Source organism: Rhamphochromis longiceps, linkage group LG17 (genome assembly GCF_057381845.1).
Source record: "Rhamphochromis longiceps isolate RC_006_pf linkage group LG17, R_longiceps_female_GT1.1, whole genome shotgun sequence".
Lineage (NCBI taxonomy): Eukaryota > Metazoa > Chordata > Actinopteri > Cichliformes > Cichlidae > Rhamphochromis > Rhamphochromis longiceps.
In genome coordinates, this window is record NC_140573.1 from 36479017 (window position 1) to 36504450 (window position 25434).

Here is a 25434-nt window from a genome sequence, read left to right on the forward strand (position 1 = left end):
TCAAATATCTTATTATATTTTAAGTTAAAAGGCATATCATGAGTAAAACAAACAGTCTTTGCAATCACTAAGCTTTCCCACCTGAGCTGTTGTGGAAATCACAGTCACTCAAACACAAATTCATCAACTTGCAGACTAACCTTGTAGATGGTGACTGGAGCAAGGGTTACCTGAGAGTAACAGCACAGTATTAGCTGTTTGGACAGTCAAATAATCATCGTGTCCCCTCCCAAAACTGACATGCAAAGTAATGGAGAGACGCTTGAAGTGAGGATAACGATAACTGTGGTGAAAGCAATTTGTAAGACTATGGTAGGTAAAGAAAACACCTCCAAACACGTGTTAATCTATGTAAAAGTGTTGTTTTTAAAGACATTTTTCTTTAGCTATGAAAGCTAGGACTTGTCTAAAGTGCTTCAGGCGCTTTGAATTTATTGATGCGCTCGGTTACTTTTTCTTTCCCCTAACATAACAGAACAGCACACTCTCTGTGTTGTGATTTACAAATTAACCACTGGGGTTTCCCCTCTTACTCAGCCAAACACTCACTACAGCAGTGTAAACCAGAACCATCCTTTCCTTGATGTAGCAGGAGGACTTGTGAGTGAGATCACAGATAGAGAGGAAGAGTGGGGGCAGGCTGTAGGCGAGTGGTGGGAAACGGAGGCTTATTTGCATTTATAGATCTGCACAAACTAAATGAGGCAAAGGTCTAATGTTACATTTAAGACTTTTTTAGATTTAAAGGGATTTGGAATAAAAATAATCTATTTTTGTGATTCTGATGACATTATATGTCGCAGGCCTTTATGAGTGCTTCCTGGTTTGTGGGTCCACAGAAGGGCCAGCTCATTCAGGGCTGACTCTAGGGTGGAGCCCTGCTAACCTTGAACTGGACAAGCTAACATAGTCTCTTGATGTTTCCAATGCAAACTGGTCCCTCACCCTGAACTAGATTGCATTGGGTGACACTTCCAAGACCCTACCAAAGGCAAATAATATTAATAACATTATGACTGGCAGCAATGCTCATGCTGCAGAAATAAGATCTAATTTGTAATGATCCCAAGCTATCATTGAAAAATAATTTTCTTTCATTAGAGTCGCACTTTATGTAACATGTACATGACTCACAGTGATCGTTTTAACATCATAAATGCTTACTTTAACCTGCTAACCCTATAATGCATTTAAGGTATTCCATTGAGCTTTTCTTCAAGTGTGTGAACACATACCTTCAGTTGGTCTGTCTCAGTGTGTATGATTCACAGTGCACAGAGAAGTGTTATGGAATGTGAACCATTGTCTGGGAATGCAAGAGTCTCCTTTTTTTCACCAAGTGGAAACTTAACATCTTTAAACTTCAGGTCTCTTCCTTACGCTGATGCGAAATATTTCCTTGCTGGTTTGTCTTCCATCTGACAGCCAAAGTCAGCACAGAGGAGATTGTAGCACGATTTGAGGGAGGATTTTGTCTGATCAGTAGATCTTAAGTCAACAGTGACGGTATATCCAAAGCATTCGTGGTCCTGTTCTTATTTCATGCCCTAATCTTCAAAAACGTCGTCACATTATCACATTGCATTTCACTTTGCGCTGGCTTTAGATACTCAGTTTCGCCTTAGAATATCGTCGGCTCACGCTTAGTGAAATTTTTCCTCAGTCGAACCGAAGCTAAACTTTCAAAAATGTATTTTGGAGGAGATAGAGTGTGAGCGGAAAGCAGATGGTATTGAGATTGAGCTGCACTCTGATGCAGTTGGCCGCTTAATATGTTCCCTTGAATATATAGTCGCGGCTGACGGCCTCAGCTTTGACAGCAGAGCCTATTGTGGTTGATATTCACACTGTGGCATGTCGATGCGCACACAGACAAATAAGGAAAAAAAGCTTGGCTGCATGACACGCTTGAATACTCTGAACCAAGTACTCAACTTAATTCATAGCCGACCAACCAGCCGTCTGTCTCTTTATATTATAGCTGAACACGGTCTGCACTTGTTGGCTGCACTGTTGAATTGTGTTCCAAGCAGGAGTCAACACACACTAGCTGTTTAATATTTGAGATTTTAAACATATACGAATTATTGATGCTTTTGATGTGAGTATTTTAGAGATATGTGATAAGTTAAAAGGCTTAACTGGAAACTACATTACAGAGATAAATTAAGGTTTTGGTTAAGGAGCCAATAGTGCCATATATTTGGCATTTCTTTTATATTGGAGGTTTCCAGTCATGTGATTACTAACCACTTGATATTAACTATTAACTTGTTATGCTGTAGGGTCAACTGAATAAGGCCCACTTGGGCCCTGTGACTGTTCTGGGACTGTCTGGTAGCCACCAGTTGCAGGGGAATAGGAGTATTCCCTGGTGTTTTAATTAAATTGAATGAATTCAGACATTTAACTTTGTCATTGAATTTTAGGCCAGGTTTCACAATGAGCTCACCCGAAACCCTGGCTGATTGGGACCCACACCCAGTTTCACACCTTGGCTCAGGCGATTCGAGGATCATCAGGGGGTCCTTTTGTCCCTCTGTGGGGGGATACTCCCACTAGGTTTAAATCTGGGATTCCCCACCATTTGACCTTAGAACTGAAGAAGCTTCTCGGATGAGAGGTGAACGTGAAGTCCAGACGCTTTTCTTTGCAAGATGACCTGGATGACTGAGAACCTTCACAGACACATTGAATTTTATTCTTTAACAGTGTCTTGCTTTCCTCACTGATAAGCTAATGTGAACTTAGCATGTTAACTTTATTGGCTGCTAACAAAAGCTAACAAGCTATGACATTGCAGTTATTAGGGCTGTTCGATATAATGATTTATATCGTTTGTTGTTTTCGTGGTGTCGCAAATTAAACAGTTTACAGCAATATTTTTTTATCGTTTTGATGGTCACTGTAGTGGCTATATTAAATTCTTAAAGTTCTCTCTTTCTCTTACATTTAAAATAACCACACTATGGATGGACAAGCGACTGTTTTTACATGTTGTCGTTAGCAACAATGATGGTAAACCCAGCGTGTGGCTCTGCTGTTCGCTTGTTTATTTTCCACATAAACCTTTCACAATAAAGCTGAAGATCCTTTCGAGATCTTTCAAAATAAACTGAAATGATGAAAAACAGAAAGACCAGTCAAAACAAATTGAGGTCCTTATTTCGAAACGTAGCATGTACATGGTTTGGATATTAAAAGTCTGACATGGATCAGAAAACTGCACTATGCAAATTATGCGGGAAACCGGCCTCAGACTCAAACACGACAAACCTCTTCTACCACCTACGCAAGAGTCACGTGAAAGAGTATGGAGAGAGTTTACGGATAAGAAGCAAAAAAGAGCTCAGGTGCTCAAAATAAACATTAGACTCAACTGTTAGAACAGGCTTTTCCCTGCAGCACGCCGTGTAATAAATACTCACAAAGAAAATGGCGGCCGTTACAACTTATGTCTAAAAATGTATAGTTTCATGCATCGGTCAAAACACTCAAATCCAGGTACAGGACGCCCAGCTGGAAACACTTCACGCAAGTCGAGTTGCCCGAGATTCACAGAATTTAAAGAAAATGTAAAATTTTGGGGATATATATCAATATATATCCCCAATATAATATAATGTAATATATAATATATCGGATATGAGATTTTCGTCATATCGCACAGCCCTAACTAATATCCAGAATTTTTTTTATCTATAGTTCCGACTCAAAAATGTTTCCTTATCTTAATTTCCTGATTGTTCTGGGCCATCTTTGTTCCGGAGTTTTCATTATGGCTTGTTAGTTTTTGCTTTTTGGTATTAGCAAAAAAAAACAAAAACCCAAAAAGCGGCAATAGGAGAAATTTCCAGCTAGATTGAATTTTTAACAGTTTAGTCATAACGAAACTCTACAGGCTTTAAAAAAAATAACTGGTAAAATACACTAGATTATAGACAAAACTGAGACGAACATGTAAGCATTGAAAAATTCTTGACCTTGTTGTGACAAAACGCGTCCACGAATTTATGAATGCTCAGCCACAGCAGCTCTGCATCCTGGGACTGTACGTGTTAATGTTGCTTTGGCCTGGACGTGTGAGAGGAGCCACATAGTGCAGAAACCCACAACCACCGGGCCAGCTTTCCAAACTCTACAACTGCGCTGTAGGTGTTGATGGATATCGCACATGTACACACATTTATTGTACCATAAACACAAACTGCACTTGCTTTGGTTTCTCATGTTTGCAGTGTTAAACAGTTTATTCAGTTTTTAGTTGAAGTCAGCACTAAGAAAGCCTCATCTGTACACATCTGCAGACATTTCCCCCCACACAAGCCCATTCACAAATGTAAATTTTACTTTTTAAGTACTGTTTATCATAATGCACACACCCTTACACACAGGCTGAGCATATTTTAACAGCCTTGTCAGACTGCTCTCAGGAGACTCCTTACCCCTGCAGAAAACGTTAGGTTTACCCAACTCAAACTGTCCCCAGAGCCTCAGCCAAAACAGCTGTTAGTGTGCACTACCTACAGGAAAACAGTATCTCGTTCTCCTTTTTTATTTCCCTCCTCCTTCTTGCTTTATTGAAGAAGCTTTATCTGTGCGATAAAATAACCATAAAATGATCTTTCCCACTTCAGTAAAACACACTATCATCATATCTTAGTTTAGATTGAACTGTCTCTACCCCTTTTTCCTCCTCCAACTTTTATTGCTCCTATACCGTCAAAGGACAGCACGTGACCTACAGTTTCAAGTGGAGTAATGGTTAGATTCCCACTGTGTCAGTTACCGCCTCCATGTATTTGAAAAGTGCATCTTTTGGATTGTTGATTTTAATAATGTATTGTAGTGCAATATAATGTCTTTAGTGGCAAAAAGATATGAATCGTGTGAAATGGGAGCCACGTGTCCAGCCGAATTGCATTAGCACCTTTCTTGCTCCTTCTAATAAAAATAGCATTGAAAAAAATTGATGTTTCTACACTGATAACAAATTTCCCGTTTTGACAATTTATGTTCCAAAAAGGAAGAAATTTCCTTATTTGCAAGACAATTAATATTTTTATTAGTGCTGTCAGCGTTAATCTCGTTAAAACGACGTTAACGCCATAACTGCATTAACGAGATTAACGCTAACAGCACTAATTTTTTTGATATTTCATATTTGTCCATGTTGCCAGCTATAAGCCAGCAGAAGATTTACATTTTAACATGCTCAACTGGCTCACTGTAAAAATAAATAAATAAATAAATAAGACTGTAACCTGAAAACTCAAAGCCCATGAAAAACAGGAAGAGTTAGGATTTTACAGATACATTAAAGATACTTTTTAGAATTACTGGTGCTATTTTCTTTCTATATTTTGAAGTTAAATAAGTAGTCCTACAAAATAGCAGCTCAACTCAAGCAACTCAATCTCAACTTCTTGCCAAGCAAGTATGAGGGCATTCGATAAGTGCTATGGTAATCTCCCCCCATAGCTGAAAATACCACAAAGAACCATGAGCAAAACAAAATTTGTTTGTTCTGGTTGTCAGGACAGCGCAAACACAAGTTCAAACTTGGGTTGATAGCCCTTTGCAGAGGCATACAAAAACACAGTTATATACAGTGGGGCAAAAAAGTATTTAGTCAGCCACCGATTGTGCAAGTTCCCCCACTTAAAATGATGACAGAGGTCAGTAATTTGCACCAGAGGTACACTTCAACTGTGAGAGACAGAATGTGAAAAAAAAATCCATGAATTCACATGGTAGGATTTGTAAAGAATTTATTCGTAAATTAGGGTGGAAAATAAGTATTTGGTCACCTCAAACAAGGAAAATCTCTGGCTCTCACAGACCTGTAACGTCTTCTGTAAGAAGCTTTTCTGTCCCCCACTCGTTACCTGTATGAATGGCACCTGTTTGAACTCATCATCTGTATAAAAGACACCTGTCCACAGCCTCAAACAGTCAGACTCCAAACTCCGCCATGGCCAAGACCAAAGAGCTTTCGAAGGACACCAGGAAAAGTATTGTAGACCTGCACCAGACTGGGAAGAGTGAATCTACAATAGGCAAGCAGCTTGGTGTGAAAAAACCAACTGTGGGAGCAATCATCAGAAAATGGAAGACATACAAGACCACTGATAATCTCCCTCGATCTGGGGCTCCACGCAAGATCTCATCCCGTGGGGTCAAAATGATCATGAGAACGGTGAGCAAAGATCCCAGAACCACACGGGGGGACCTGGTGAATGACCTGCAGAGAGCTGGGACCAAAGTAACAAAGGTCACCATCAGTAACACACTACAACGGCAGGGAATCAAATCCCGCAGTGCCAGACGTGTTCCGCTGCTGAAGCCAGTGCATGTCCAGGCCCGTCTGAAGTTTGCCAGAGAGCACATGGATGATACAGCAGAGGATTGGGAGAATGTCATGTGGTCAGATGAAACCAAAGTAGAACTTTTTGGTATGAACTCAACTCGTCGTGTTTGGAGGAAGAAGAATACTGAGTTGCATCCCAAGAACACCATACCTACTGTGAAGCATGGGGGTGGAAACATCATGCTATGGGGCTGTTTTTCTGCCAAGGGGACAGGACGACTGATCCGTGTTAAGGACAGAATGAATGGGGCCATGTATCGTGAGATTTTGAGCCAAAACCTCCTTCCATCAGTGAGAACTTTGAAGATGAAACGAGGCTGGGTCTTCCAACATGACAATGATCCAAAACACACCGCCCGGGCAACAAAGGAGTGGCTCTGTAAGAAGCATTTGAAAGTCCTGGAGTGGCCTAGCCAGTCTCCAGACCTCAACCCCATAGAAAATCTGTGGCGGGAGTTGAAAGTCCATGTTGCTCGGCGACAGCCCCAAAACATCACTGCTCTCGAGAAGATCTGCATGGAGGAATGGGCCAAAATACCAGCTACTGTGTGTGCAAACCTGGTAAAGACCTATAGTAAACGTTTGACCTCTGTTATTGCCAACAAAGGTTATGTTACAAAGTATTGAGTTGTATTTTTGTTATTGACCAAATACTTATTTTCCACCCTAATTTACGAATAAATTCTTTACAAATCCTACCATGTGGATTCATGGATTTTTTTTTTTCACATTCTGTCTCTCACAGTTGAAGTGTACCTCTGGTGCAAATTACTGACCTCTGTCATCGTTTTAAGTGGGGGAACTTGCACAATCGATGGCTGACTAAATACTTTTTTGCCCCACTGTAACCACAAACAACTAGTTGTTATGAGTTTTTCAAGTCCACTACAGGTCCTTCTGATGGATGTTTGTATACTTGGTGCATTATATTGTAGTACTGGTAAGGCCACTTACTCTAATGACTAAATTTGCATCATTCCAACCCAAGTGGACCAGTGTATACTTACAGACACTAAAATACTGGTGTTTGGCTGAATATGCAGCACTAAGCAACTGTTGCTGTGCTAGCTATTGATTACAAAGTATCCAGTATCTTGACTAACTCGACTCTACTGTAATCTTGCCTATTGAAGTTATTAGTAAGACTATGATAATGTTTTTACCTGTCTCTTTTTTCCTTCGTATAGGAATTGAGAATAGTTTTGTGTCATGGTTTGGTGCTTTTTGTTGTTTATTTTTCAAGTTATTTCTGATTTTATGTCATAGTCTTTGGTTCCTGTCTATTCCTGTCAGCTTTACTTCCTCCTATTGTTAGATTTCCCTCCTTTGTAATTGTCTGCCCCACCCTCATTAGTATCACCAATCAGTCAATCAGTGTCCTCGGCACTCCAGCTGTCCATTTCCTGCTTGTCAGACTGATTTCCATCATGTCCTGAGAATTTTCTGATGAAAAAGCAAGCTCTGTTAGAATGAATTAATACTGTCGACATACCAAGAGCAGCATTTTTTATAGAGACAGTTACCAATACTTTCAGACAGATTAGTCTGAAACTTATACCAGTTCAATGTCTGTCCTCTGTACTCATCTCTTAAAGTCAGCTAAGGCTGTCTTTGGCATACTTTCTCAAGCCTTTAAGTCTAACGTATCTGTTATGCGTTTTGGTAAAAAACGAAAAGAAAAATCTTAATCCATAGAGCTTTGCAAAAGAGATCCACTGTCTACCATCAAGCTAAAGTGACTATTAGCAGAGACTCTTTCAGTCATTTCAGAATCAGAATACTTTATTGATCCCTGGGGGAAATTATTTCCACTATAAAGGCGGGGTGAATAACATACGTCAAGCTAGTCTGGTAGACCTATGACAGTATTTAATAAGAGAGGCTCCTGATGTCATAAAGGTTTGTCAGAATATAGAGACAAAGTATTTACATCCTTGAGAAGCCCTAAAATTTGAGTCTAGCTAAGTCAATATTGATGGGAGACAGCTGATGTCAAAATACATGAAATCCTGCTTCTTATAAAACTTTTCTCATAGTTAGGAAGTGATGCTTTCTACAGTCCTTCGTTTGTAATATACAGTATCTTGTCAACTACTTGAAAATGACTTTGTATTGTATACATTTGAATGCACCTTGTGTATCATCAGGCCTTCTACAGTAGAACTTCTGTGAAAGATCAAATATCATGTGGCTGGTTAAAAAGAAAGAAAGAAAGTAGCTCATGAACTCTGCTGCATACCAAGTACTGTGGCAGGTGGACAAAATATTTTCTTCCACTGACGCAGAGACTAGAAAGCCTTGGGGTTGTGCCAGTGTTTCTTTTACATTTCTGTTTACTGCAGTACTTCTCTTTACCTGAACACCTGCACAGTTGTGACTGTTGTAACTCTTCTCATAACTCTCCTCTTCAGTGTTGTAGAGCTACAGCATTTGTGGCAGTTTTCACTTCTAATGCCAGGTTGGACACCCAGAACTGCCTTAATTCTTTGTGACATAGATTTACGAAGGAAGTGGAAATATTCCTCAGAGATGCCTATTGACATGATAGCATCACGCAGTTGTTGCAGATGATTTATTGAATTGAGGTCTAGATGCCATTTGAGAACAGTGAACTCGTTGTCATGTTCAAAAAAGCAGTTTGAGATGATTTGAGCTTTCTGACATGTCACATGCCCTGCTGAAAGCAAACATCAGAGGATGGGTACACTCAGGGTACAGGATGGTCATAAAGGAGCGGACATGGTCAGCGATACTACTCTGGTAGCCTGTGGCAATTAGTGATGTGCGATACCACTGATTTCCTTTCCTGATCCGATACCAAGTAAAATTCAGGGTGGTATCGACGATACTGATCCGATACTTTGTACAAAAACGTATTTCAGTTACTGTATCTCAAATTATAGCGTCATAATGATTACAGGACATCGGATTACTTGTTCTTATCGTTTAATAATGCACAGTTAACATATAGAAATAAGAAAACTGAAGTTGTGCGCTATTTGAACATGTTGCCTGCCTGCAGCACTAAAGGACTCTATGAGAGGCGTCTGTCTCGCCCTAGCAGCACCTGTCCCTGTCCACTCCTCCTCTTCAGTTCGCCTCAACATAAGCTCGTCATATTCTGTGATATGATTTACTCTGAAGTGCTTGATGAGGTTAGTAGTGTTGCCACAACACCTCACTTTCTTGCCACAAGTATTGCAAACTACGTCTCAACCGTTTGTGGAAGTAAAATACGTCTGCACATGACTCCATTTACGCTCAGCCATTGTTGTGAGTGTGCACACCAAGGGGCTGGACACATTTATACAGACGTACTTTGCACATGACTATGGCAGGCGGAAGACTAAGTAGTTCCTTCCAATGTAGACAATCCAAATGATATAGTTTCTTTCCACTCTGTTCCTGTTAATGATAACCTACAAATTTACACTAAATTACTAAAATATCGATATTTTGATATGAGTATCGATTCTAGAACATAAATGACTGGTATCGGAGGAATCGATATTTCTGTATCGATCCGCGCATCACTCAGTTGTTACTAAGGGGCCCCAAGTGTACCAAGAAAATATCCCCCACACTGTTATACCACCAGCGACCTGAACCATTGATATAAGGCATAACTGATCCATGGTTTGATGGAAATGCTGACCCTGTCTTCGAATGTCATAGAAGTCAAGACTCATCAAATCAGGAAAGGTTTTTCCAATCTTCTATTGTTTAACTTTGGTAAACCTCCGTTTCCTTTTTCCTGTGCTGATACAGCAAACTGTGGCAAATCAGTTTCCACGTGTTGTGTTCAGAGATGCTCTTCTGCTTTCAGTAGTTTCTCATAAAATCAGGCTAGCCCATTTTTTAGCAACCATGTTGTGTTCAAAGTTACTTAAATAACTTTTCTTCTACATTCTGATGCTCAGTTTGAACTACAGCAAGTCATCTTGACCATGTGTGTGTGCCTAAATGCACTGCATTGCTGTCGTGTGTCTGGCTTATCAGTTATGGATTTGCTTGTACAGGTATGCTATAATAAAATGATCATGTGCAAAACTTGTATATTAGCGAGCATGGTCGTATGTTAACAACTCACTATATATCATCAGTACACTTTTTTGTAGTACACCACTTACACTATAAGTGGTGTACTTTATAAGTTAGGAAGCTAAATTCTTCTAGTGCAAATGATAATTAAATACACTTGTACCAAGTCACCAAAACATCAGATCAGAATCTGATCAGATTCTGCTATTGCTAGTTAGCTAGCTAACAGTAGCAACACAATTAGCATGGTCAAAGGAGCTTGCAAAGAAAAGCGTCTGGACTTCTTTAAGTTGCTTCAAGCAACTTAAAGAAGTCCAGACGCTTTTCTTTGCAAGCTCCTTTGACTACGATGACCTGGATGACTGAGAACCTTCACAGACACAATTAGCATGGATGACATAGCTATATTATCTCCTTTCTTTACTCTAACAAAAATTTAGGATAGGAATTCCACAGAGGTCCACTTGACTGTTATAAGTTATATGTTGGAGCTGCATGTAGCTATACTTAACAGTGTGAATTTACTCTTTTAGGCACTGTGAATGGGAAGTGTAAGTACAGAAATACACCATCTGAGAGTTATTTTTGCTTAATTACAGAATTAGCTTTGTCTTTATTATAAAATAGCTACTGTTTAATTTGTGTATAAAACAGATTACATCATAATTTTTTTAACTAATGATCTTTTTAAAAAAAACAATCTTGGGAATAGCAAGCTACCTTTGTTCCCTCATTTGCAAATCTTGAAGCTGGCAAGCACATAACTCTTGCAAAGCTGGTTTTTACTTGTTTATCTTCACATTAATTCCCCTTATTCAGCAACCAAAATAGGGTTAAGGTTAGGAGCTGAGCTGAGTATAACTGCCATGTGAATGAGTAATTTAGAGACTCTTTCAAGTCCCCTCTGCTAAAATCAGAGGCTGAATCGGAGCATTCCTCACATAGCTCCATAACCATAATGTGGAGATTAACGTGCTTGTCTAAAGGTTATGAGGGGACAGTTGCTCCGAGTATCAGAGTTACAAATCTGACCAAAAAGTTGCACTCTTCTTTTCTCACAGAATGCTAAAACAGACTTAGGAACATTTTGGCAGAGCCAAAAATAGATGCTGCACTGCTGGCCTGTTATTCTTCAGGCCAGCTCCCAGACTTTTGCTCGATCTACTCTTTGCCTCATTTGGCCGATAGGAGTCCATTGTTTGGGGGCTTTTACCTGGAGACCCCACGAGTCGATAGAGGCATTACAACGTGGTGTAAAACTAGTGGCTGTCAGGATAAAATCAACTTGGATTTCAAGGTTTTTCAAGAGGTTGGCACTTAGACACTGGGTCTCTGCCAGGGTCTGGCAGTCTCGACAGGTAGTAATTTAACTGGTAAATGTGTCATTATAGCCATTGTAGAAGGTTGGGGCAGACAGGGAAAGAAAAAAGAGGGGGAGGAGAGAAGGAAAAAGACAAACAGAAGGGAGGTGGAAAGATGGAGATAAACGATGGAATAAATGGTCTGATGCAGCAAAGGTTGAAGACGTCTTACGGCGGACCGGCTCAGGCAGTCTGAACTTATACAAAAGGTCTAAAAATGTCGCAAACTTGTGACTTCAGGTTGCTCAATTTTATGGAATGCCGTCTTTGTCTTCTGCCTCTGTTAGCTTTTGCAAAGTGTGGGTGGTCCTCTCAGTGATTTTCAGTACACAACAGTTCCTCTCTGACGTCTTGCTGTGGGCCCTTTTTGTCAGTGTACAACGCAGCCCCCCATGTTGCTGCTGCTTCATTCAGAAAGCAGCCCCATCCGCACATCATAAATCAGTTTAAAACACTATTATCTCAAGTTTGTTATTCAATTAAATCTTGGGTACGTAATCCGCTTATCTTTTGGAAAACTAAGTCTTAATTTTAATTTACCTACAGATCATTGCGTAAGAGTAAATAACATGTCTTTAAAAAGGATACATAGCTCATTTTTTTGTCTAATCCAAACACCAAGAATGAATAAGTAATTTGTTATTTGCATCTATAACTCCAAATTCATTCGCAGCCGTGCTTGTGTTACTAATAAGTTTGTCTCCCTTGGCGTCGCTACTTCTAGGAAGTATGTGATTACACTGGTGATGTTTGGAGGCCTTGTCGCTTTTAGTTATTGCTCTCATTTCGTCTTAATTACAGTTGTACGAATAGCCCCACGTCCAAATGCAGCTTGCCTCCCCACGGTTTCACAAATGACACTAAGCGTGCATCTAAACATAGACGGTGAATTCTTGCGGTGTTTAGAACATCTCCTTCTCGTCGCAAAAGCTCTCACAGTGCAGAGGCAGGGCCGTGTTTACTATACGGGCTCAGAAAGGGGGGAGGACACTGGGTGAGAAGATGCAGTGGGGAGGTTGAGTATTAGCGGGACCTCTTGTCCTCGTGGTTTCTTTGAGAATGTCGCTCCTGTGCATTTCCCATGCATGTGCTCGTTGCTGTAGTGTTATCACCAGAGGTGGGACCAAGTCATTGTTTTGCAAGTCTCAAGTAAGTCTCAAGTCTTTATCCTCAAGTCTCAAGTCAAGTCTCAAGTAATGTCAGGCAAGTCAGAGTCGAGTCTCAAGTCACTGGTGTAAAAGTCCAAGTAAAGTCACAAGTCTGAAATTTTGAATTTCAAGTCCTTTCGAGTCTTTAAAAAAAAAACGAAAAAAAGCATGTTGCAGTTATATCCTAAATGTAAATATTAGACCATGTAATTTTTAAATCTGTGTTTTTCTCAACACATGACAAAATAGTGAACTTAGAAAATATACACAAATTGTGAAATTGCACCTCTTTAAAATGCAGCTCAATTAAACCTAGCTCCAAGAATAATTTTCACCGACAGTTCTGAGATAAGCTGCATGTTATTCTTGGATGCGCTTGTAGGACCGGCTTTAAAATCGCATGACAAAAATATCATACATAAATAAATGATATTTAAAAAAATATATAATTTAAAAAAAAACTGCATCACCAACGTAGCCTGGAAAACATTTGCTAGTTAGATGAAGTCAGCTATCTCATCGTAGCATATTTATATGCATATTTATAATTATACGCTTCTTGGAGTGAGTGCATACACTCATGAAGTTTAGTAACTTCCGGTCACTGCAACAAGCCCAGGTACAGTTTACCGACGGATGGGTACAGGACCTTGAAATGCACCGTGTAGAAAGTAAAGACCATCGTACGTATCATAAGTTTACCAGTCTCACAAATCGTCGTCATAAATACACATTCGTTAACCGTTTATTAATAGGACCTTTGAGCTCAACGGTAGTTAATTAGCAGTGGAAATAATTTCTGGTAGCATCACAGAAATGTAGCAGTGACAATAATATTGTATGCTGTAATCGCACTGGACAATTAGTGATACAAAACAACTGTTTTACCCTGTGAATAAAAGTATATGTTTTTGTCAATGTACCATAATAACAGAAGCGAAACACAATATTCTGTCAGGACAATTCACTATTTATGCACAATAAACAAAGGAGCATAGCGCAACAATTTCTGTTCAGCGCCAGACTTGCTTGTAACCTATATCACCAATTATGTTAAGAAAAATGACGCATTAACTACAACAGCAGACTGACCTTTGTGGAAATGCTTGGAGCAGACTAACCTGTGAGCTGGAGTGTTCTGGGACGTTATAATTGGTCTTTGAATGGCTGCAATCCAGTCGCATCTTTGTTACTTCGGAAACATGGCTCGAACAATTTCTCTTCAACGACGTAATCCGATAACAACCGATCTCTTTACCCGTCGGCTTCCCGTGGCTGTCATGCGACCGGCTATTGCAGTTAATAACACAACAGCTTCTTGACATTTTTGTGTTTCTTTTTATCGCTGTGTGACTGGTTTCAATTGAAAGCCTGCGTGCGCTAGTACCGCTTGCCACGAGTTCCCAGAATCCTTTGCGGTTCTACCCGTGAATGACGTCACATTTTCAATCTCTATATAATATGCATGTTAAATTTTATATTTGGGGTAAAATATCAAGTCTTTTCAAGTAAACCGGTTCAAGTCCAATTCAAGTCCCAAGTCATTGGTGTAAAAGTCCAAGTCAAGTCACAAGTCTTAGAACATTATTTCAAGTCAAGTCTAAAGTCATAAAATTAATGACTCGAGTCTGACTCGAGTCCAAGTCATGTGACTCGAGTCCACACCTCTGGTTATCACGCTTGTGTGCGCGTGTACCTGATGTGCAGTAAGCTGTGGGGACAGAAGAAAAAGCAGACAGAAGGCACAGGAAATCGAAAACAGTTCAGCCAAGCTCTGACATGGCGGTAAACAACACAGGAAAAGTTAGCTGTAGAGATAGGGAGAGATAGAGAGAGGGCTCAGGAAGGGGTGGGGGTCACTGAGGGATGGAGGGAGGGACGACTAGCAGGGAGGGGAAAGAAGAAGAAACATTCGCCTTTTCTGTCAGCTGAAGCCGGACTGTGGGAGACTATCACTGAAAGTTTGTGCCTCTGTGTCTTTGCTTGGAGAAGGCATCGTGAGGAGCTGGTATGGTGTGAAGGGAAAATACATTGTTTGAAGTCTAAACTAAGGTATGACATGCATGATTCTTTCTTTTTGGCTTTCCAAAAGTATTTTAAAGCGGTGTCTCTTTCCCCACATTCTTGGTCTTTAGATATCACTTTATTCTCACCTTTTTCAATCAAATGCTCGGTTAGCATTTGTTTGCTATGCCTCCCGGTGTATAGTGGATGTTTTTGTTGATTTAGTACAGAGATGTGTGATGGGAAGCTCAGCAGCTCCTGGGTGGTCTCAGGCCTCACAAGCACAGCCTGTCACGTACCCTTCCAGAGTATTTTTAGTGAGGGTTTCTCGTAAGGGATGGAGTTAACATCCTGCCTTGGCTTCTCCTTTCCTCCTTTATACAGCTTTCTCTATCATTTTCTCTCTGGTTCTGCAGTTTGTTAACTTTGATTCCATCAAATTTGTGTCACTAAACAGAAGGACAAGGCCTCACACTTGTTGTTGTCATTGCTTGCAGAAAGAGATTGTGTTTAAAGTTCTAATTCTTATAAATTTTCGCCTTGGTTGATTTGGCACCACCTGCGGCTGATATAGTAACAGCAGCAGTAACAAAAGTTAGAAGTAATCACAGAGTCACACGCATTGCCTTATCTATCAATTCCATGGTGGGAATGACACATATGACAAATATAACAATAAATTTACAGGCGTAATTAGAGTATGTAAAAATATTCATATAGAGGTTGACTATAGCTTTAAAAAAAAAATTCTGGCTGCTGACTGAGTGAATTAATGTCTATTTTTTATGATGTCTCCGCGTAGGGCACAGCCATGGAGGAAATGGACTTTGAGCGGCGCAGGGAGTTGAGGAGACAGAAGCGGGAAGAGATGCGCCTGGAGGCAGAGAGGTGAGACATGTTGGTGTTTGCAGATTTCTCAAAAGGTGTTTAAGAAATCTATCCTCTGCAGTGGCCTAAAGAACACATACAGACCAGCTGCTTAGATTGTTTGAATAGCCTCTACTATTTCAAGGCTCTGGTAGTTTCAGTGCACAACGCACTTACTTTGATGCGCACACCAAGCAGAAAGAGCAAGGATTCAGGAGCTAGGTCTTTTACAAAACATCAATCAGCAAATGTCGACTTCCTTAAACCAGGCTGGAAGGAGAAAAAAAGAGCTGATAAGAAATCTGATAGGAGACGTGATGACCTTTAATGTTCAATCGTGCCCTCCCTCTCTCTTTCCAATTTTCTCTCCCAGATACCATAGTCTTCTGAACCGCCTTTGATTCACTGGGGAAAAAAAAACGGATTAAACTAAAGTTCATTTCAGCAAATTGATTGAGTGGTAACCGGCCAAGTGCAGTAATCAAAAAGAGTAAAAAGGGGTTTTTATTGTGAGGATTTGATACATAGTCTGCCAAGGAGGTATTTTCACAAAAGTCTCTTCATCTGTGCTGCAGCCCTCGCAATTAGAGATGAGGTCGATGTGGATGCAGATACTGGCCAAGGTCACTTGCCTCTTAGAAGCATTTTATTACAGCTACTTGCTCCATCACTCATGGAAAACAAGCTGACATAGTCCTGACCACTGCTGAATACATAGATGGTTCTCTCTGATAAGTCATCTATATGACACAAAGAATGTGTAAGGGCATTAACTGTAGTAAAGAACAAGGCCCTTTGCTCAAGGTAAAGTAGCTTTTCTTGTTTTAAGGAAAATGTCCGTGATAGTGGGTATACTTGGTAATAAAAATTCAGGGTCAAGTCATTCATCCAGTTCTAGGAAGTGTGTCATTCATCTAGTAAATGCATGCCTGGATACGTTAAGTGTATTTCCAAGTTATTTTCAGAATGAGAACTTACGGGACTATTTTTGCTCAGTCATTTAACTAAACCTACCTGAATAGAAAGCTTAGAACGAAGAAAGATGGTGAACAAAGCCTGACTACATTTCTGCTTCATAAATGTTGGCAAGTATGAGAATAGATGCAACAAACTGCAGTACAGGAATGTTTAATATTTACTTGTGGTGCTAAAAAAAAGAAATAAATTACCTGTAAATTAAAAATGGCTTTGTATTGTTTTTCTGTCACTTGGGGGCAGCAAAGCAAGCTGTGCGCATTAGCATACAGTATTCTTACTTTAGTTTATCTGATATGGCCTAACAGTTGACAACTGACTTTGTGAAACTGACTCCTGCTAATGCTTAATGGATTAGCATTAGCAGGATTTTCTGGCATTCTGCTAAAATTAATGTGTTTTTATCTCTAGCTAGACATTAAGGAAACATATATTTTTTTAGCTGCTAAAAGCTACATAGCATTTGTAACCTTCGACAACATTATCTGTCTGTCATTTGGTTAGTACAACAGGTTTATGTGAGCTCTTTTGCTGAACACACCAGCTTACTTACAGATAAAATAAGACAAGCTAGCCAAAATGCTACACGCTCTGAACCAGAGAATTTATAAATATGGTGGTATCTATCATGTTATACGTAGTCACGCATGTCATTGTATTTTTATAACATGTTTTTGGAATGTTTTCATGCTAGTTGTTGTTTCTAATGTCTCTGTAAAGCACTTTGAATCACCTTGTTGTTGATTTGTGCTATACAAATAAACTTGCCTTGCCTTGCCTAGTAGCAAGAAGTAGGAATCATCAGACGCCTCAGAAAGCTAAAACCTTTATCTTTTGCCTTTTAAGACGTATATTCCTTATTTCCCCAGCTGTACCCTAAATAGCTGATTGGAGTGAAGGTCAATGCCTCTGTTAGCTTTCACAGCCTAAAACCCCCCACTGCTGGAATTATTTATGCATTTTTGGAATGTTTATGTTACATGGAGAAGATGGAATTTGGCAGAAAGTGTAGACTAAAAAAAAAAAAAAGGCGACCGAGAAGAGTTGTGGGCCGACTGGAAGAGCAATGGAGCGAGAGTGAAAAAGGGCCAGAGTCGTAAGCGCCCTCAACATTTACATTTTCAGCTCGGCGGGAGTTTCTCCGTGACTGTTTATTTGGCCCGAGCAGCAATAATTTCAGCTGGCAGGCGACGCGCCGCTCCTGTTATTGATAAAAGATTACATCTCTAAATTGTTTCCATTTCTGCCAATATATTGAAACAATCAATATTTACATGCCCCCTCTTGGTCGGACTAGTCAAAACCACATGTTGTCTCGTTGGCTTGCTTCCATTCAACCATCATTGAGTGTGCTGTGAGAAAAAGGAGACTTTGGGGCAATATAATAACGGCTGAAGCAATGCCAAATTCCTGGCTATTATAAGTGTTTACTGGCCAGGTCTCCATGAGCTGTTTCCTACATGCTGGGATGCTGCGATTGTGGGCTTCCTCACGCCAGCTCTGTGCATGTCACTGTACTTGAGAGCGCATGTGCACGAATGTTAGGACGCTTCCACGCAGCGAGTGTTGGTGTGTTTCGTATCAGCATCGGGCGATGAAGGCTTGACAAGCTCCATTCACTTTTTAAAAATACAACCAAGTATACAAGTGTGCGTGTTTGTCGGGATGACAGCCAAGCCTTCCCTTGTTCTGCCTTGCATCAACGTCAGTTATAGCTCTAAGAAAAGGGTCATTGACGCTGTGGCTCACATCGTGCTTTTGATTTCAGTTTTATTAAGCAAAGCCACACACATACACCCCGTTTTTCTGCTCAAAGGTTTCTCACACTCTCTCGCGCTCTATAATTCCCTGCAATCCACGCCGTTCGTCGGCGCTATAGCAATCAGACAAGGAATGTCTCTGCCTTTTTTCCCCCGCTTCTTAGCCAATGAACGCACATAGATGTGGAATTTTCCCAGTCAATTCACTGACCAGAGGGTATCTGCCTTGGTTAAAAATGTTTTTTTCTCATGGAGCCTACAGAAATGTTGCTGCCACTCCCTTCCCAAATGAAACTCGTGTACTTGAGCAGTTAATCCTCCTGGATTTGGCTATTAGAAAGCATTTGATCATACGCAGCAGTTTAATCTAACATAGGTGACTGTCTGTGTGAAGGCTACTCTGAGTGATCACTGTTTCAAAGAAATACTATGACTTGTGTGCTGAGAGCAAGGTAGTCTCACTATTCCTTCAATTTTAAACTATGAGGTAATGTTTATTCTCTGAGGCCTTTACTTAGCATTTCTTCTTTTATTTCCTTTTTTGGGAAGTGTTTATTTTTGATTTTTGCCATTCCCCACCTCCCGATCACCCTCCTCTGTCTCCTCCCTTCATTCTTTATGCATCCCATCCTCCTCCCGCTCCTCCTCCTCTGGGTCTCACTGTCTTTCTTCTTCTCCCACCCCTCCAAAAACCCACTTTCATTTTCTGATTATTCTCCTGATTGTTTCCCTCTCCTCCTCTCTTAAACTGTCACCTCTGCCTTTCCTCTCATCTTCTCCCCGCTTCTTCTTCCTTTTGATCCCGCTCCTCCACTTAAATTGTCAACCCCTCATTCTCCACTTCCTTCTCGCTCGCTCACGGTCCGTTTCTCCGTCGCTTCTTTCACGTCTTTTCACCGTCCTCCCTTTCCTCCTCATTCTTACATCTGCGCTGGCCCTCTGCCTCAGAGACTAGGAAGGGTTGAGGAAATAACACCCATCCTCCGTGAATGAGCCATGCCAAACGGTCCCCCGCCCTGGTTGAACGGACCATTCGCAACGTGACCCGGTCCTGCATCGTAAATCTTTGCCAGCTTCTAAGCTGCTTTGCCACATCAGCATTGAAGGGAGTTAAGGCTACCCTTCCTCTCTTAGTTATTTTCAGATGCATGCCATATTACCTCATTCATCTTCGAGTAGAAGAATAAATGCAGTCTAGAAGGACTGTACCACAGCTAGCAATATGAATTCTTGGAGCTGGCCCAGCAGAGCGCAGGGTGGGGGGAGGGACAGACGGGGGATGTTGTGGTTCTGTGGGCCGGCAGTAGGAAGGGAAACAGTCCAGAGAGACCAGCGTGGGAATGGGTCAGCATTTCTGACAGCTCAAGCCAAGCCCCCACCCTCTCTCCCTCGCCCTAACCATCCCTTCCTTAACTCCCCTCTCCCCCATCTGCTCACAGCAGCCTTTTTCCCTCCCTCCGCTGTTTTCGAGCTTCCTCTTCACTTTTCTCCCTTCCTTCCCTCTGTCCCTCCTCTTGCCAAGGAGGGGTGAAGAAGTCTTTTCTCATGAGCTTTTCCCAAATTGTTTTCACTGACATTTCTGAGATATTTTGCTGTAAAGAAAATATTTGGACATACTTCTCCCTAATAGGTTCACTGATGGCGATGTTTAGTGTGCTTTCCATGCAGGCGGTTTAAATCAGCGAAAACACACTACTCAGGGTGTGAAACACACGTTATTCATATGCTTCACTGTAGCTGCCACGGTGAAGTCCACGGCATTCGTAGTAAAGCACCAATAATGGGCAGGTTTCCTTTATTTACATGCTGTACTCGGCCACTCAAGAAATAGGCGTCTGGTGGAGACGCCTATGTGTCCTGGTAACCTGCAATTTATTGCTGTGGCTTCACATCATTTCGTACAGGAAAAGTTGTCGACTATGATAAAATCTGCAGATTACTCCTTTTTCCATTATTGTGCACACCCCTTCCTTTCCCGTTTTTCATTTCCCACCTCTCCACTTTATCCTCACTCTATCCCATTTCACTTGCCTGTTCTCTTCTTCTCCTATTTTTTCTTTCTTCCATTATCCACCATTCCACCTCTCACCATATTTCTGTCAGTATGCTGATAGACTTTGAGGGCCTCGCTATGGAAAGGGATATTAAATCAGGGCTTTGGTTGTGTATGTGTCTCCAGCCAAGGCTGTGATTGACAGGAATGCTAATTCAGCTTTCAGGAGTTTTTTCTGTCTTTCTTTCTTCCTTTTTTTTTCCTACTGAGGAATCTTTAACCCTGAGATTGTCGTCGTCACCGCCACCAAGGACTCCTTTGTTCCATTTTTAGCTGTTTTCGTTTTCTCATGACATTCGGTGCTGTTTCTGGGACGGTTCAGTCCTTCGGGAATTACAGCAGTTGTTGTTTCACTACTTTTTTTTTTAGGTCTCACAAAAACATCACTCTGCTCTGATATTTTAAATAAGGGTTAATGTACTTTTTTTTGCAGTGGAGCTCAATTGACCTTAATAATGAATGGAAAAGAAAAAAAAACTCTTTCTTGTATTTTTTTTGTTTGCTAAAATGTAAATATTGTGCTAGCGCTCTCAGTGTACAATGTATATCACTGGCCCGCAGGGCTGGAATTCAGGATAGACCCTCCTCTGGATAAAGCTGATTTTCTACACTCGGAGATGCTGAATAGTTTAAACTAAGCAGACACACATGCACATGTGTAAAGCATTGCCTGACGTCACTGATGTCACCGTCCCACAGGTCTAACTTGGGCGTTAGCAGATTCATCTGTTCTGTTATGACTAACCCTAACATGCCTCATATGAGAGGGAGAGGGGGTTGGGGGAACAGCATAGTGGGTGGGGGAGGGGGGGGTGTTGTTCACAAGCTGTAAAACCTCACATAAACCCTGGCGGCTTTAGCTCGCCTCACCACACGTGTTGCAATTAACATGCAACGGCATGCTTCGCTGGCCGGCCTCAAAGGCTGCGCTGCGATGTTAGGTAGCTGGGCATGTGGTGAGCAGTGGAAGTGTAAAGGTCAGTCGGGGCAACACAGATCAAGCATGGAGCTGAGTTCATAGATGTCAGGTGGCCAGAAACACTGCACTGCACAATTTGATACCTTAAAAAAAAGGAATAGTTTCAGTGTTGGGTAGTATTGCATTGTTTGATATATGATATATAATTTTACTTTTGGGTGTAGTCTCTTTTCCTTAAAACTGTCTATTGTACTTCACTTGAGTTTCCTGCATTCCCCAGACTGACTTTGGACAGACCCGAGAGAAAGGCCTGAACTTGTTGCTTTCAATCAAATTTAAGAACATAAATATACAGTAGCTTGCAAGCCAGTTAGATTTTTGGACAGTGGAGTCTTGTTTATGATAGCATGCAGCCGCACCCTGTACTTAAACCTTTGCGTTAAATAAATAATTTTATAACTCGCAGCATGTCTCTGAATGATTGTGTGAGGTATAATGCAAAAAACAGATGTTTGCCCATGTTTTAGACATGACCTGCAATGACCATGCATCATCTGCTGTGTGCTTAAGTGCAGCAGGAGTTACGACCCATGTAGCAGTGCTGAATGAATTTAATGCAAGAAATAATTTGTACAGATATTTGAGCTTGCTTTTGAGGAGTAAACTTTTATTCTGCTGTCTAAAGTTCTCCACAGTTAAAACAATGGCACAGATTAACCAATTGCAATGCAGCAGCTTCATTTGTGATCTCGCCCCAACCGGTCACAGCAGATGGCTGCCCCTCCCTGACCCTGGTTCTGCCTGAGGTTTCTTCTTCTTATGAGCCAAAGTGATGCTCATAAGGGGTCGTTTGATTGTTGAGGTTTTCTCTGTATTATTTTAGGGTCTTTATATTATAATATAAAGTGACTAGAAATGACTGTTGTTGTGATTTGGTGCTATATAAGTAAAAGTTAACGGAAACTTAATTATCTGAAAGCCAACAGGTAGTGATAGCTCTGGTTGCAAAAGGACTTCCAGGCCTATAGAAGTCTATGGCAGAACGGCTTTGTTTCACACTCCACACACACACTCCTGTCGAGTGTATTATTTCGGGTCATGTTAAAGAAAGAGAAATCTATTTTGAAAATTTAGTTCATACCAAGTGACATCACGATAGCTACATCATCTTTATCACCTGCTAGCATCCTGTATTTTACAAGCCTTTGAGCACATCTTGTTTAATCCTCCTTTATGACTCTTAGAATGATGATAAGACGAGTGTTTACCGAGGTCAGAGAGCGAGGCAATCAAGGGTCATTTGCCCAGACTTCTATGAAATCATTAGTCTTTTTGAGAGCAGATCAGTCGTCCCCTGCTGCCTATTAAGAAGAATGCAGGTAGCGTTTTGTCTTTAGTTGTAAGCTGTGTTTGTCTTTTATACTATATACAGTGGCCAGTTAATTTGATTGCGTCATATGTTGCATATATATAACTGTAAGAGTAGTATCAGTGTTGTCATCTAGCCCCGGGCGTTTCAGCAAAAGCTGAGCTTGTCTATCATTTAATTGATGCGTGCTTCAGCTATGCACGCACCAAATACAGCTAAGAGAAGTTTTTATTGTAGTATATCAACTGATTCGCACTACAACCTGGTTTTCCTTCTTATCTGTAGTTATTTTTATTTAATTTAATAACTGTACAGTACTCTGTATATAGTAACCATTGTCCATATGTAAATATGTAAGAAAAATGTGTATGTTTCTGTCCTGTGTACTGTTTGTTTGTCTATGTGTCTTTCTGGCTGCTGTTACAACCAAATTTCCCCTTGTGGGACAATTAAAGGATTATTCTATTCTATTCAACTCTGGAAAAATACGATTGCTAAATTTAATGCTGTATTAAATTCTTTGGAAGAATTATGAACTTTTAAGATTACACTGGTTATTGGCCAGTGTACACACACACACACACACACACACACACAGCTCTCCTGCTTCCTCCGTTCCTGCACTGACCGGACTAGTACAAGCTGCTGGCCAGAAACACTGTTTCACTGCTCTCTTATCCTTAGCCAAGCCATGTCTCCAGACAGAGTTTTTATCAGCTCGTGAAAACTGCAGCCACGATAAGAAGTATTGGTGGTTACACAGCTGACAGCTCCACTTGATAGAAGAGAAGGGGTGGGTGGGGGGGGACTTGGGGTAAATCCACCAGATTTGGTCACTGCGAAGATTACAGTCCAATTTAAAGAACCGCTCACTTTGAAGTTTCTAACTGCTAAGCTAAATTGAGGATAGGGAGAAAGGAGATGAGGGGTTGAAAGTTGAAAATAGATAATGCATGCCTTTGTCTTCTCACTCTCTCTTTCTTCTTTCGTCTTCCCGCAGGATGGCAAAGAATGATGATGATGAAGAGGAGGCGGCCCGTGAGAGGAGGCGCAGGGCACGCCAGGAGAGGATGAAGAGCAAGGAGAGCGAGGAGCCCAGCAGCCAGTCAGACAGCCTGGTTATGACCAACAGCCACAGGTATAGCAAAACAAGCTCTCGTACGTAGTCCAGCAGACGACTGATTGGCTCCCTCTTTTTTTTTTGGATCGGCTGCAAAAGCGAGAGAGCACCAGTAAAGTCCAACTAATAAACTCTCAACATAATGTCATTTTCTGGGTTTAGGGTGTCGGAGTGGAGCTGCATGGTTAGATAGTCTACCGCCAGACGTTTTTGAGAAAGCTTTAGTAATTTAAGTGAACTAGCCCATGAAAACTCCCAAAAGGAGAGGTGCCAGAGTGTATATGAGGAGTAAAAAAATCACTTCTCTAAAACCTAAAGTCTCCAAACACAATAAGACTGCGGATAATTTATAAGTGCAGGTTTGAGATAAATTGTGTTGGCTACAGTGGAAGTGGTGGGTCGCTCTGACATCTAGTCACACAGACACTGCTTTGTGGTGATGAATGTTTCCTCTCTGTAAGCGCTTAGATACATCCTGGGGTGGTCAAACAACAAGGGGATTGTGCAGAAGGATGCTGAGATAGGACCTAGTTCTTGCTAGCCATTGTTGATTGTGCAGATGCAAGGATAATGTTTGGCAGACTTTTAGGTCACAGTATTGTGAGTCATGCTGTAGTCATGCCTCAAGGTGGAAGGATAGTCACTGAATATTTTAGTTAGAAAATATAAATACACTTACTCCACACTTTATTAGGTACATCTTGGTAGTACCAGGTTGGGCTCTCTTGTGCCTTCAAAACTGCATTAATTCCTCATAACAGAGATTTAACAAGTTGCTGGAAACATTCCTCAGAGATTTTGGTCCACTGCAGATTTCTTGGCTGCTTATCTCCCATTCTACCACATCTCTAACAGGAGATCTGGTGACTGTGGATTGAGGCCTGGTGATTCTGGAGGCCATTTGAGTACAATAACCTCATTGTCAGTTTGAGATGATTTGTGCTGTGTTATATGGTGCATTATCATGCTGCATGTAGAAATCAGAATGTGGGTACACTGATCTTAAAGGGATGGACATGGTCAGTAACAATACTTGGGTAGGCTGGAAGTGTGCCAGGAAAATATCCCCAACACCATTACACCACCACCATCAGCCTGACCTGTTGATTCAAGGCCGGATGGCTCCATGCTGTCGTGTTGTTTATGCCAAATTCTGACCTCCCGTCTGAGTATTGCAGCAGAAATAAAGGCTCGTCAGATCAGGAAAGATTTTTCCAGAAAAAAACAGATCTTCCAATTTTGGTGAGCCTATATGAATTGTAGCCTCAGCTCCCTGCCCTCACCTCACAGGAGTAACACCTGGTGTGGTCCATCAGCTATAGGCCATCTGCTTTTGATTTGATTTGAGGTTTGATATGTTGGGCATTCAGAGTTGTTCTTCTGTGTCCCTTGGTTTTAAAGCGTTGCCTTCATATCAGCTCGAAGAAGTCGGGCCATTTCTTCTGAC

At 41.0% G+C, this 25434-nt stretch overlaps 1 protein-coding gene across 7 annotated transcripts in view; it reads left to right on the forward strand.

Annotated features, from left to right (window-relative positions):
- Positions 1-25434, forward strand: part of cald1a (caldesmon 1a) — a 68216-nt gene that overhangs the window by 19870 nt on the left and 22912 nt on the right. For 6 of the 7 annotated variants that reach the window (XR_014908080.1, XM_085385910.1, XM_085385914.1 and 3 more), the window contains 2 exons: positions 15727-15812; positions 23868-24005. Coding sequence is in view for 6 of the 7 variants with exons in the window: in XM_085385914.1 (XP_085242040.1) it covers positions 15727-15812; positions 23868-24005 (224 nt within the window). In the remaining variant the exon portion in view is untranslated. Of the gene's footprint in view, positions 1-14817; positions 14973-15726; positions 15813-23867; positions 24006-25434 lie in introns of those variants that run through there. The other variant, XM_085385911.1, reaches the window with a different exon arrangement.